A 14,960-nucleotide genomic window follows, 5' to 3' on the forward strand; every position below is an offset into this window, starting at 1 on the left:
ATAGTAGGGGCGGTGTGGCACAGTTCCCTACAGTGCCGGAAATCATTACGTACTGAAAACATGTACTGATGAAAATTAAAAATTAAAAATGAAACATAAAATGCCATCAGAATAATCAAAAAAATTAAAAAACATTGGTAGAAAAAGAAAAATGAACTCCCAACGTGTCCGATAGCCAATGATAGAATTTTAATTACTTGTATCACTTAAAAAATTGTTTTTACTTTTCTTCTCTCTCTCTCTTTACAAGTCCTTATATTTTATTTAAGGAGCTTTATATCTATGCTTCCTTTTGAAAAAAGAAAAATCATTTTTCTTCCTTTTGAATCAATTTTTATTTTCTTTTTCTGACTGGACCGTCATACGGGGGCAATGGTCATCATGCTCTTTGACCTTCCTGGGAAATGATGACTTTTTCTTAAGGGAAGAGAGAAGATGTCACCATCTTCAAAATCTCAGTCTTCATGGATGCTCACACTGATCGACAGGAGAGCAAGGTGCTAAGAGTGCAGGCCCTCTAGCCGCTCAGGCCTCACCACTGCCTGGGGGTGGCAGTGTGTCCTTTAACCACGATGTATCAGGCCGGGAGGTAGCTCACTGGTACCGTGCCTCCCTCACAAGTGCAAGGTCCTGAGTTCGATCCCCAATATCAAACAAAACAAAACTACGCTGTACCTTCAGTCATACCTTCAGAAGACTGTTCGAGGATGCAGATATAATGCACGTAAAACCGAGAACACAGAGCTGGACGTGGCAAGGATTCCATAAATGCTAAAGCTGGAACTGGACGCAAGTCTGCCTTTGTCAGAGACGACCTTAGTTGGAGTCTGTCACTATGGGTGCACAGGCGCTGAAGTCAATGCTGAGTGCCTTTTGAGTTAACCGCTAAGAGCTATCTCAACTAGAATGAATGGAATGAAGAAGAAGTAATATGCTGTGCTTAGAAAACATTATTGATTACAATAACAAGCCATTAAATATTAAAGCTTTTGTCTTCACAGTAATTCTATTTGTTTTTCAATAGACCTAGCAGCTCCTTAATGTCAAAAAGTAAGAGTGAGATAGAAGACATATGGATCCTTGAAAGTCACCCCCTGGGGGTGGATATTCAAATGACTTCTGCACAGGCACAAGCACTTCAGACACTGCTATCTACCTAATGCCATCGTGGCTCCCCATGGCACTGCGGTTAAGTAAAAGGACACTCAGTTGTTGATAACAAATATGTTGAGCACTGCGTACCGGGCAGCTTTGGCAGGATTTTCGTGTGCTTGAAATTTCCCAGTGTCAAAGCCCATCACTAATCTCATGAATATGTAAGTAATTTAAGTATCCAAGTACAAAACGGGCAATTAGAGTGGAAACCAGGGAGCTTGCTAAATGTCAACCCCAATCCTTGTTTATAAAACAAATTCTCAAGCTGAAATGCCATCATAAGCAAACAAGGAAGGCCTGCATGCAATAGAGATGCTATGTTTAAACAGGTTGTGTCATTATTTTTCAGTTGCTACCTGGAACAAAATGATCAACCTGTTCCCAATGATTTGAAAGAAATGAGCTACAATAACAAGGAGAAATAAGTATTTTTAAACACACGATTAAGATTTGAACGGGCACAATTTTGGTATTGAGTAGCTAGATGGGCTTTGAAACAAGAGGTCTATGTCTACATATGCAACATGTTAGACAGTCCTGGCTGTGTTCTAACCCACTAACACTTGTCCCTAATAACTGCTAAGGCCGATATTCCATCTTCTGGTTTCCTGTAGACCTCCAGATCTAGGAGGCCTCCCCAAATCAAACTGCCCCTCTGTCACATGTCGACCTTTCCTTCCTAGCCAGTTCCAGTTCCATTTGTCTAATCCTCCCATCTTCAGAGTGTCAAGCCCAACTGTGGGACGTGTTGGGCTTCATTGACAGCTGAGGAATGACCGGTGACAGATTTGATAAATCCCACTGCAAGGAAGATTAATGGGGCCAGCACTGTGACATCATTTCTGCTCACTCTTCATCAGCAGAGCTTGAATGCTCGGCCTCAGTGCCTGTCTTGTCTTTTGACCTTGCTGATATTTGGATCCAGTCCACATCAGCACTCTACAACTTTTGGTAGATTATAACTGCCCATTCTGGGCCGGGGATTTAGCTCAGTGGTTCCGCCTCCTGCCTCGCAAGCACAAGGACCCGAGTTCGATCCCCGGTACCAAAAAGAAAAAAACAAACAAACAAATAACTGCCCATGCTGATCCTGAGCTCTGTTTGTAGCTTTGGTGACCACCTTGCTTTGTTCACCCCACAGAAAGTCTCTTGCTGTTGACCAAAGAAGAAAAGCCATGCTATGTTTTCCTGCTCCCTTTATTTGCTCATAGTAACCTAGCCCCCTGGAACACTCTTTCTCTGCATCCTCCAGCTTAGAAACTTTAATTTTCCTCCAAGGCCCACCTTGAAAGCCTTGGTGAATTCCCATTTTCCTCTCTGTAATAGGCCAACTCTGCACTACTGTACACATTACCGGTTGTCTGTCATATCCCTGATAACTTTTCCACTGAGAAGCGTGATTCAGGATGGACGTGGATGCTCTTTATTAACCAGCCATGGTCAAGACCTTGCAGCTCTTGGTGAAGTTCTGTGGAACCATTTTAGTTGCTGCAGAATTTGTTCTCCCTTTTGCATGAGCCCCAACCCTGTGCTGTGCTGTGGATCCAGATCATTATAGCACACTTCTAAAGACCATATGTTTCTCCGGACTGATTCTCTTTCTTCCTGTTCAGTCTGGTGGCAACAAAAGAGCTTGATATTTTCAATGCCGCAGGCCTAGCATTAGAAATTCACTTGAAGTCCTTAAGGTACCATCTTTTTCTTGCTAAAAAGAATGCAGAAGCAGCAGTCAGAACTGGAGAGCAGGAGGTGGATGAGTGCTTTGTACCCAGGCAGTCCCCAGGGCAGTATTAGGATGAGGCAAATAAACAGAACTGGCAGAGATTTTGTCAGCCTTTTCAAAAAGTGCAATTTGCAGGCCCCCTGCCTCCAAAATGGTAAGGACGGAGGAGGAGAGAGGAGGAAGCAGGCAGCCTTGAAAAGAGTAGATGGCAAGAGGTATTCTACCCATGGAAGCTTGGCAAGGAGTTGTGTGGAGGGGCCCCGAGAGCTGCTTCAAGCTGGAGAAGTGACCCCAGGAAGCTTTGTAGTGAACAGCGTCTGATCCCACCAACCAAAGTCAAAAAATTTTACCACGACTCTTAACTTCAGTGAAATTATCCTTGCCCTGTTTCCATGGAACAGGTATCCTTCCACCAATTTCCTAGCTGCAAAAGAAAATTCATAAGGTGTGCCTAACTAACAGACTGAAAAGAGAAGATACCTCGATCTGATTGAGGACTATTGAAAAGACTTTTTGGGGACAGTGACAGTTACAAAGTTTTGAACCAACACAATGATGCTGAATTTCTCTTCTACCCATAGAAAGATGCCCAGGTACTGGGGATGTAGTCAATATGTTCGAGGTACAAAGGTGGAAAATGACAGTGTGATCTCAGACTCCCTTTCTCCCTTTTCCCTGTGTGAATCTGCCGTACATTAGGAATCTGAGTAAAGTCAGTGAATATCATTCTTTCTGTTATTCAAGCTGTTTGGTCCCTCTGTGGCATTTCTCTTTATTATCCCTTAACTGATGCCCGTCAACAAACTGACAGCTCCACAGGCCGCCTGAGGAGGGCGCCGTAGATGCCTGGACAGTTGGTTGTAAGCTGGAAACAAAACTGGCCCTTCGAATGGCCTCGTTTACCATGAAGTGTATTTTTATCTGCACTCTTCTTACAGCAGATAAAGGCAGATGGTGGGAAAATAAGCTATGTGAGAGATTATTTTTTAAGCCCTCAGGAGAGGACGGTGGCAGGAAAGAGAAGTGTTGACAGCCCCAGGCCAGCGTAATGATGATGTGAGGGTCAGCCCCCCGGGCTGCTAATGGATCTTGAGCAGGAATAGGGTCTTCCGTCTGTGCTCACTAGGTTGTGTTTACTAAGGCAGGGAGGGGTCTCAGGCAGCACAGGATGTTTTTAGCCAACACAGATTTTCTGCCTTGCGCTCTTAGTCAGAACCCTTCCCTTATGAATGTGCTTTAAGGGCCAGGGATTTAGGTCAGTGGTTTCGCCACCTACCTTGCAAGCGCAAGGACCCAAGTTTGATTCTCAGTACCAAAAAGAAAAAAAAAAAAAAATGTGCTTTAAAACTCCTGCTCCTTCTGTTTGTTTTTCCTGTATTTTATACCAGTGTTAGGAGAATAAAAACAAATGTCCTGTAAGAATGACCTTTTGGGTGCATGACCAAGGATTAGTAGGTGAACAGTGCCTCCTAAACTAGATCGAGTGCTATTTCTTCCTCTCCCCAGTCTGTCTCTCTCCTTCCCTGGGCTTGGCATTGCTGAAGAGATCTGGAGCTGCTCTCTCTGCTGTGATCGGAATGATAGTGCACAGTTCTGGGTTCTGACAGGCAAAAGAAACCTTGGAGTTGGAGACAGACAGAGAGGGCAATAAATCTTACTTAGGTACGGCCAACACTACGAATTTTATTAAAGAACATTGACTTCTCCGTGGAAAGCCTTCCATGGGCAGCTGAGATGGGCCCATTGGTGAAAGGCTCTGATGCCATCCCACTCTCTGTGGGGGAGAACTTTGCTGTCAGACTCTGTGCTGTTAATTAACACGTGAATGTGAATGGCTGACAGCCCATGCCTCTCCCTTCCTGGGTATAACACCAGGCTGGACAATTAGCTTCCTAGAGAGAGAGTATTTGAGGGAGGAGGTCAGGTATATCCAGCAGTCTGGGGAGAAATTGAAAGTCCTCACTGGCAGATCCTCAGGGCATTCAAATGTACTGATATTTATAAGCTTTATTTTAAGATACTGGCTTCTAGCTATGGATCCCTGGAAGCAAAATGTATTTCTGTAATAAATTACTGTTCTCCACTGTCTGGGAAGCCTGAGTATCTTACCATGTACGTTAATGGCTTGGAGATCTGCTTGGTGCAATGTCAATACTTCTTTCTTTTCCTCCCTCTACAAGTTTATGGTGTCTATAGATACACTAGAAGGATGGGAGTGATGCTATCTAAACATTTTGCAGCCATATCATCTCAGATATGTTTGAGATATGTTATATCAGAAGAGATTTCTACATGCATGGTTAGAAGGCTGTCTCAAAAGACTGCTAAAACTAGATGTAAAGCTGTCCTGCAGTGCGTGGAGTCTGTCATGTTGTAGATGAGGCGCGTGGGAGTGGGAGTGGACAGGAGAAAGTTGGGAGAGAAGGTGGGCTTTAAAGTTTTGCCCAGAAGGAAAACCGGTCTTGAGGCAGCCTTTGACAGAATGAGTGGCCCCTGGTGAAGGCACAGCGGAGGGGCTGTGCCCAGCTTGAAGTGGGAAGATGTGAGGGCCCATCTCTAAGACCAAGGCTAAGTTTCCTGAGAGGGAATTGAACAGTGTTTCACTGAGCTGAATAAGAGAGGCTTGGTTTATTGGGGTGCTTTGTATACCCACTGCCTGAGGCACCTCTGGATGCTCACAAATAACAAAGCAGCCTTTTGAAGATGTAAACAAATATCACGGGACATACCTGATTCATCCACAGGCTCTGAATCCAAGCCTAAGGGATGCATTTCAGCACTCAAAGAAAAAATAAAGAACAGCAGTGCTGGCACCCAGTAGTTCTTCACAAGATGAATTCTGTGTGGGATCAGGGATGGCAATCCCTCAGCGCAGCCAGAGGCATGCTTGGAGTTTATGTATGATGCTTGCAGGGTCTGCCCCAGTCACCTACATGCACAGAATCATTATTTTGAGCTGTCTAGATTCTATTACATTTGCATTAGTCTTTGTGTGTAAATATTGGTGTTAACACCCATTTGCATATAGACACGGGCACACTACAATGGTGTGAACTCTGTTCACACTAGACTCACAAGAAGTGTATCTCTGGATTTTAAAAACAAATAGAACAAGTAGGGAGGCAGACCAGCGACTTGCTGCAGTTGTACAGGTCTTTGTTTTAACAATGCATGATAGTCCAGACATACAGGAAAATAAAGCTCTCAGCACACACATGCTGGCTGCCCAGCTTTTGTGTCAAAAAGGAGAATTGTCCCTCTTCCTTTATCCGTGTGCAAAGAGCTGCCTCCCTATCTCTCCCTGGAATTATTAAAATACATCAAACAGGAAGTAAATATACCCTAAGCCTTTCTTCTCCCTGCCATGATGGATGCGAGCCAGCTTCCTGTCACTGTAACAGAATACCTGAGACAATCAACGTACTTCTAAATACTTTTAGAGGTTCCAGTTTATGGTCAGTGTGCTTGGTTGCTTTGAACCTGTGGTGAGACAGCACATCATAGTGAGAGAGCATGAAGATCAAAGGTGCTCACCTCATGGCGTGAAAACACAAGAGAGGAAGAGGAGGGGCCGGGCATCCGCAGTCACCTTCAGGACACTGTGCTTCCAGGGAGCCAAGACTGCCCACACTCTTCACCTCTCAGTGCTTCCACCACCTCCCACCATCCAGGACCAACCCTCCGATGCATGGGACTTTGGAGACTGTCAAGTTCCAGACTTTAACAATGGGCAAAGAGAAGCTTAAGAAAATATCTTGAAGCAAAAACCAATAGATTCTTCTTTGCTGGATACTCAAATAACTCTGCAGTCAGAGCCAATCAAGTTACCTGTTTTAGTAGCCAGATACTCCATCACTTGGATTTCAGGATGTTTTGATTAGAAGAACACAGTATCACAGCATGCTTTTTCAAGGGGCAGTAAGTAATTACTATGAGTCAGTACTTGGACAGGGCTGGTGCACGTATAGCCTTAGAGAGTCATTCGAGCCCTTCTTTGAGTGTTGTGTCAGAGGAGAAAGGAAAAGGAAGCCGATCATTGTAGTGGGTGCAGTGTGACATACCGTCTGTTCGGTGTGACAGTTAGCAAACCAGGTGCCTGACTATGAGGAGTGGGAGGGTCACATACCAGGCACACAGCAGAAAGGAGATGCTCCAAATGGTAGTTTTCCAGTCAGAAGCCAAATGCCCTCAGGAACCAGAGTAGGAAGAGCAGCAGTATTCTCTGGGTGGCCATCAGAGGACACTTCTTGGGGCAGAAGTTCCTGGGATGACGTGGGGATTATTGCAGCAGGAAAGACAAGAAGCAATTAAGAACAGGTGGTCCAAAAATAGCCATTCTGGGGAGACGGAGCATGTGGAAGATTAATCCCTATCCAATGGAAGGTGATTCTGTGCAGTCAACCGGGGACAGTGTAGAAGCAGTGCAGCAAATGGGTTTGAAATTGTACCAGCCGTGTAGCCATCTGAAGAGGGGCTGCATATCTTCCTAGGTCACAGGGATGGTGTGTGGAATCGATGGTCTCATGCATGCAGAGCACCTGGATTACAGTCGGAGCTTAGTCAGCGAGGACTGCTGTTTCATAATCCACACTTCCTTTGGTTGTCCTGCCAACATTGGCCTCTTTGCCTGCAAGCTCAGTTCTGGTCTCCTTAACTTGATACTCAGACCTTTTCAGTTTCCCTCACAGATTCATACAAACTTAAGTACCTAAGCCGAGTTCTTTCATAGCTCGTCTCTGTCTGGCTCATCACTTTGGCCCCTGCTGTGTACTTTTGTGAGTGATGCCATTTTAGCCGATTTGAATTTCATCCTGTGTTCAGGTCCCAACTGGTTCACAGCATCTGTGGAGCCCCCTGGTGGACTCCTGACCCCTCTGTGTCCCTTTAACCATAGTACCTGGTGTTTAGCTAGACTCGGCTCGGGATGGACCATGGGCTCTCCCAGTGCTAAGTCTAGATTTTCTGCTCAACACTCCCTGCAAGGTTCTGCTCCTGTTGTGTCAGTGGGACAGCCAGCTTTGTCATTGGGCTGAACACAGTGAGAATTCCAGTGCACCCTACTGTTTATATTGCATGTGGCTTTCAGCAATTCAGTTAATCTTTCTGAACCTCTGTTTCCTCAGCTATAAAATGGATAATTTAATATCTTCCATGCAGAATTTATATGAGGAGATGATATATATGGAGCACTCACCTGGCATTTGGCCGGTGCTCAATCAATAGTAGATATATTTTTTGCTACTGATTTAAAGAACTGATCCTTGTGGATTTGATGTACCATGGGGCCATGGGCTATTAATTTCTTTTCTCTGTAGCTCTACAGCTCTGCTGAATTTGGGAGAAGATGGCAGCTTATCCAGGAAGGGGTGGTGCCGAACAGGTTCTACTGGTAAGTCTTGGTTTAACTTCTAGCATAATAAGATGTCACTCAGTAAATGACCACTGGGATCGCTACCCCCAAGATGGCAGAATGCAGGCATTATCTTAAGGAAATGTTGAAAATTGTGTTACAGATTTTTTGCTTTTTTTCCCCCAGATCAATGATTACTGAGCAGCAGAAGCTATATGCGTGTTAATTTGTTAGGGTTTGATGAATAATTGAGACAGATTTTTTTGAAAAATGTTTCAGTATTAAAACATTATATACACATATGTCACATACTCACATAAAGGTTTTCAAATAAATAAGTAGATTTTATTTAGTCTAACTGTAGAGTTTCCTGCTGTTCCTGATTCCAGGTCATCAGGCTCTCTCCCTTATCAGGGAGGACTCGATTGGAACCCCTAGTTTTTTACACAGGCTGCCAAAAATATTCTGTAAATGACCAAACACACAGACGTACATGGTCTCACTTTGCCCAGGCTGTGAGAACAAAATGCCACAGAGACATACAGTGGACATGTATTTGCACAGTTCTGGAAGAGAGGAAGCTCAAGATCGGGGTGCCAGCAGATGTGGCTTGTGGTGAGGTCCTCCTTCCTGCCCCACAGATGACTGTCTGGTCCTGTGTCCCCCTATGCGGGCAAGAGGGAGAGCTGAGGCCTCTTCCTAGTCTCATAGCAACACTGATTCCATCATGGAGACCTCCCCTCTGTGACTCCCTCTCAATCTAATTCCACCCCCAAAAGCCTACTTCCTAATACCATCAGAATTAGAGGTTAGGGCTGCAGCATACACATTTGTTTTAGGGAGCACAAATTTTCAGCTCACAACATATATATTTGAAATTTGCATTTACCAAAGTGTTAAGCATGCTGGACTACATTTTGTTGTTTTGCGGAGTATGCTGTTGACTATGCATATATCATCATGTTTTAAATGGCTCTATATCATCTTATTCTGAAAAATAGTTTGGAGGTAAATCTTAACATGAGATTAATGTAAAACATAAACTAGATGCATTGGTGGGATGTGTATATGGAAAAAGAGAAATATGGGAGGTAGTGATAGCGAAGAAAGGAAAAAACCGTAAGAGAAAGAAGGAAGCAAAGAAAATAGTATTCCTCACCTTTAATTATAGGGGACTTTTGTCCATGGTAATGGGCGAATAAACTTGAAGAGAAATAGCAGAAGCTGATACTGGCCTTTGGGTTTTCCAGGACCTAGATCGTAGCCAAGTGAGAAGAAAGTTTGGGACATTCTAGGGTAATTGTGGTATGGCTCATCAGTACCTCATGAATTTTCATCATAACCTCACCCAAAAGGTGTTATTTGCTGCCCTGCAGTAGACCTGATCTGCCTGTGGAAAGCATAGCGGGGTTTCCAGATTTGGCTGTGATAAACAACACTACAAACAACTAGCTTAGTTCTCACATCCCTCACTCACAAAGCCCAGGATCATCTGCCCGGGACCTTGCAGAAGCCAGCAAGCTCCCTCCCTCCCTCCGAGCTCTGCCAAATCGGGCTGCACTGGTCCACCTGGGACTCCTGCAGCCTGCGCTGTCTGTGGCCAAGCTTCACCTCAGCCTCCAGAGAACCACACCTCTTCACAGCCCTGTGTCTTCTATGGAGAATGCGATTCGATTCGTCTTTGTCGTTCTCAAGCACTGCCCTATAGCCCTGTGGGAGTGGAGAGCCAGGGAACTACATTAGAGGAATCTCTTTAAAAAGCAAATTTGGGGCCAGGGATTTAGCTCAGTGGCACCGCGCCTCCCTCACCAGCGCAAGGTCCCGAGTTCGATCCGGGTACCAATAATAATAATAATAATAATAATAATAAAAGCAAATGATGCCCCCTGAAGAGTTGAAGATGAGCCATTTGCAAGTAAACTGCTCAAGGATGAGCCTGTCTTCTCCACCCTGCTGAAGAAAGCTTGCTCTCCCTGGCCACTGCTCCCCTTGGCGACCTCTCCTGGCCCTGGGATTCAGCTCCACCGCTTCCTCATTTTCCCTCCTCCCGTCAGCATCCTTTTCTCCCTCCCTCACTTACTCATTTGGTTTCTTATTCATGAAACATCTTCATCTCTGTGTTTTGTCTAAAAGGTATAAAACTGCATTTTAGGAAACTCCATGTCCTTTCTTTTTTTCATTCTTTGCATTTCTTGGTGCCGTATGTGCATCAGAAGGCCTCTAAATACATCAATGGGGGACTGAAACAAATGAAAGTTGCTCCGCTTGGTTTGTGCTGGGAAGGAATTGGTGCTTCACCCTCGAGGGTGGCGAGACCAATGTTCTCTGGCTGCTCCCAGTGAGCACAGAGCCCTGCACGCCGTGCCCACCATGCAGAGCGTGGCAGAGGTTTGTTCCTGCCTGCAGAAACACGGGAAAGCACTGACTGACAGGACAGGCAAGGGGGAAGAATCCGGATGAGGACCGTTCCATGCTAGGGGTACACAACAGGTGGGCTTCCTCCCCCCCCACCGAGGGTCTTACTTTCTGTGGCCTCCCTGGTGAACAGAACACAGCACCTTCGCCAGTGCTGACTGCTCTCCTGTATTAGCTATTCCTAGAACAGGGATCTTCTCTCAGAAAGGTGGATTACCAAACCCCAAAAACCAAAAGTCACGACTGTCATGTCGGTAAAAGCATTACACGTGACTGTATATGAGGCCTAATTATTCCAGTACCTAAAATAAATCTTCTCTTTTTCTTAGGGGACAGAGAGACGCATCTTTTCTTTCCCAGTCAGGCCCTGGCATTGTGATAAGCACTATTCAAACTCAGTCTGTTTCATCCTTACAACTCCTGCACAAGGAAGCTCTTTAATATCACCATTAACACATACGAAATCTATAGCACAGAGAGGCTGAGTAATTTGGCCAAGGTCACACAGCTAGAAAGTGCCAAAGCCAGGATTTAAATGCAGGTTTTCTGTCTCCAAAATAGATGATCTACTCAATCAGTAGACACTACTGCCTCCGTCTCTTGGCTTTCCTTCCCCGGGACATAGCTGTGAGCCCTAGAAATCCAGTGCACTTAGGCAGACAAGTAGTGAAACAGTCCTGTCGGCCACAGGGCCTGCCTGTCCCCTCTCCCACCAGGAGGCTTGGTGAGCAGCGTCCGCCCCCTACATCCTTTAAGCTTTGCTTGACTTTTCTAGAGAAGGAATAAGGCCTTGTACGTTGCACCATGCCATGGTTACTAATAAGAGAAAAGCTCTTGGCCTCTGCCCACATGGTCTGTACTTTCTGACTGAGCCACATCCTGAGGACCCAAACAGAAGCTGTCAGCCAAAACGATACGAGTTACACTCACTTCTGGAGACCACTGCTTCTAACTGCACAGGAGTGTGAGACTGTTTAGAATTTACAGCCAGCTTAGCTGAAAGAAGCCTCCTTTTCTCATCTCTGCCCAGATCTGGCCTGGATCTGTGGGTGAAAGAGGGACCCCTCCACCTGCGTCAGGAAGTGGCCATGGGGACAGCGTCACACTTTCCCCAGAGAATGCAGGGTGCGATAGTATCTCTTCCATGTTCCCACACACTTCAGAATTTTCCTTATCCTAGGTGGCAATAGTCATGCCAGCCCTGAAAGCAATCAAAAGTCCCTGCAGAATAATGATGGGATGTACCAGCTTCTTCTGACCTTATCACCGTGATTGCTATTAAAACTTCCCTTACTATTTGTACAGGAGCTTTCTTCCAAAGAGTTGAGATTACTTCCAGCACTGACATAAGGTGACAGAAGGATTTATCTCAGCACAATATTAGCATTCATGGACAGCTTTGCATGATTCCCCACCCCACACCTTTGGCAGCCAGCCCTAATGGTTAAGCTTTTACTTAAGTATTTTGTCTACATTATTTAAATGGGTCCTCAGATCAATGATGGGAAGCAGGTCCTTGTGCCTGAGAACTGTGCCACCCACACAGTTCTTATTTTTTAAAACATTTCTTATTTTTAAAAAAAATTTAAAAGAGAGCCAAGGATGTAGCTCAGTGGTTCCACACCTGCCTGGCAAGTGCAAGGTCCTGAGTTTGATCCCTGGGACCGCAAAAAAAAAAAAAAAAAAATTTAAAAGATTATGTTACAACAAGAGAGGATGGGCTCTCATTAGGAGAAAGTACACCTGGGAGTTGGGTGTCATCAAGATAAAGTTGCATGCATAAGGAGATTTGTATGTGTTTGGTAAGCTACAATGGGCTGGGCACAGTATCAGTCATGAAGTTTGATCTTCCTAAAACCTTGTATGGTTGGCACTGTTATCGTCATTTAAATGAAAGGGAAAAGTTGCAGGTTGTTCAGCGTAGCGCATGTAATGGGTAACAGCCACATTTTGGAACTTAGGCTGTCTGGTTTCATGTTCCTTGCTGGCACACATAAAGATCAGTCTAAAATTCCAGACTTATTTCCCACTTTCCTTTGCCAGTTCAAGAGGGGAGAGGCACTCTGGGAGCCTGAGGTAAGAGGTTCCCAAGTATGAGCCCAGCCCAAAGATCTTACCAAGATCTTATCTCAAAATAAAAAGCAAAAAATGGCTGAAGACAGCTCAGGGTGAACACCCCGAGTTCAGTCCCCAATACCCTCAGCCCTCCCCCACACACAAGATGGGAAGTAAAAATACTTGTTTCAGTTCTAAAGTGTTGCATTATTTTCCTTTAATAATTCAGTAGGTAAAACTCAAGGTGTTCCCTTGGACATTGAAGAACATAGAATTGGAGAGTCAATAACACCTAAATGCTTTGAGTCAGTGAATCTTCTCCCAAAAGCCTAGTTGTCTTTAGAGGTTGAAGAAGGTGGTTTGTTGGATTCTGAGTTGTTTGGGATAAAGCAATGGAAAATAATTCTCATTATAAACTATTCAAAAATCTATTAAGTTTTGCAAGACACAAGGAAAGTTTAGACCTATTATACCTAATTAAAAATAGGTTCAGACTTATCTTTTGATTATGTTGCTCTAACATATGTAGGGCTGGTGGGGACAGATGAATAGTGTTTACCTGTTTTCTCACATGTGGATAATTAAAAGTTGGTTCAACACCGAACCTTTGTTATTTTGAAATACTAGGCTCATTTCAGTGATACTTCCCAGCAGGTGTATGATAGCTGTATTGCATCGCAGAGAGACAGAGAAATGCTTACAACTGCATCCTGAGTGTGTTTGAACATATGTCTACATTCTTTTTCCTACAGCTCACTGTCAGCCAATGGGAATGATCTGCCATTCTCCACCTTTGCAACAAACCTTGTGTCTTGAGCATTTACTGTGTGCCAAGCCTAGCAGTAGGTGTTTTGCATGTATTATTTAAATCGGCCCTCAGATCAATGATGGGAAATAGATTTTTGATCAAGACTGTTAAGACATGATATAAGAGTGTGCCTCATTTTAAGGAAATAATCAAAGAGATACTGGGGCCATGAGTTTCAGACTTCAGAAGACCTAACTATTTATACTCTTTGAGACCCAGGGGCTGATTAAACTCATCAGATCTTCAGCGCTCCAGGCCCTGCTGTGTTAGCTTCACTCTCAGGCAGACTTTGTCTTTGTTGTGGCCTCTGGCAACTCGTATCTTTCCTGAAAAAAGAAAATATGTCCTTGCTTGTTCCAGCAAAACTCCTGGAATTAAGTCTTCTGGGCCTGATTAGGTATTATGCCCACAGACAGACCTGGGGGTGGAATCAACTCCATAAACCCCGTGAACAGAGAATGAGGAACAGCGATGCCCTCAAGGACTGGGCTGCTTTCACCCAAGAAAGGCGAAGGGAGAATGGGAGGCTTCAGCAAGGGCGCCTCATTATCCAGTGACATTTTAAACCTTATTTCACATAGAACGTGAGTGAGAGTCAACAGATGAACCAAAGCCCCTCAGAGTTTGGGTGCTCGGGCCCCGTGTCACACATGAGTAGGGATGATGAGGGGATGTGAGCCTTGGTGTGTCTGACCGAAGTGCAGCCCCGTGGGCGCATGCCCGTGCTGAGACTCTGTCTCCAGGGCAGCTTCATGAGCGCCAATATTGCTTGTCGTATGTTTTCACTTCCTACATTGGCAGATACCCTGTGCGTCTGGCCTACCGTCCTGTGTTAGTCAGCTTTCTACTGACTGGCAAAATACTTGGGAAAATTAACTTACAGGGAGAAAGGTTTATGTTGCTTTGTGGTTTCAGAGGGGTCAGACCATGGTCAGCTGCCTCCACTGTTTGTGGGCCTGTGGTGACCCAGAGCAGCATGGCGGAGGGTTGTGGCAGAGGAATGCTGCTCAGCTCCTGGCACATTTCAGAGCCAGAGTGAGAGAGAGAGAGAGAGAGAGAGAACGAATTAGGTCAGGGACACAATGTACATTTTTAGGCCAGGCTCCAGGTGACTCACTTCCTCCAAGTAGGCAGCACCTCCTGCTGTACCAGCAAATTAATGGAGAATGCATTGATAATGCAGCCCTTGAGAAGCAGCCACTTCCCCAGACCCCATCTCTGAACACTGCTGTCCTGAGACCAGAGCTCCACACAGCAGCCTCTGGGGACACGGCATATCCAAACAGTATGTCCCCACCTAGGATTCTCTCCTGTAGCCTCATGTGTCAAGCCTACAAGAAAGAGGCAGTTCTAGCCATCTGTGGTGACACAAGCCTGCAATCCCAGCACTTGAGAGGCTGAGGCAAGAGGATCACCATAAATTCAAGGCCAGCCTCCGCTACAAAGTGAGACCA

At 45.1% G+C, this 14,960-nt stretch overlaps 1 protein-coding gene across 7 annotated transcripts in view; it reads left to right on the forward strand.

Annotated features, from left to right (window-relative positions):
* Window positions 1-14,960, forward strand: part of Sorcs1 (sortilin related VPS10 domain containing receptor 1) — a 470,258-nt gene that overhangs the window by 311,630 nt on the left and 143,668 nt on the right. For all 7 annotated transcript variants that reach the window (XM_021245560.2, XM_087185724.1, XM_013066085.3 and 4 more), the window contains exon 5: window positions 8,194-8,267. In XM_021245560.2, the coding sequence (XP_021101219.2) occupies window positions 8,194-8,267 (74 nt within the window). The remainder of the gene's footprint in view (window positions 1-8,193; window positions 8,268-14,960) is intronic.

Source organism: Heterocephalus glaber, unplaced genomic scaffold (genome assembly GCF_053883595.1).
Source record: "Heterocephalus glaber isolate CG9 unplaced genomic scaffold, H.glaber_assembly_v1.0 deba00001498, whole genome shotgun sequence".
Classification (NCBI taxonomy): domain Eukaryota; kingdom Metazoa; phylum Chordata; class Mammalia; order Rodentia; family Bathyergidae; genus Heterocephalus; species Heterocephalus glaber.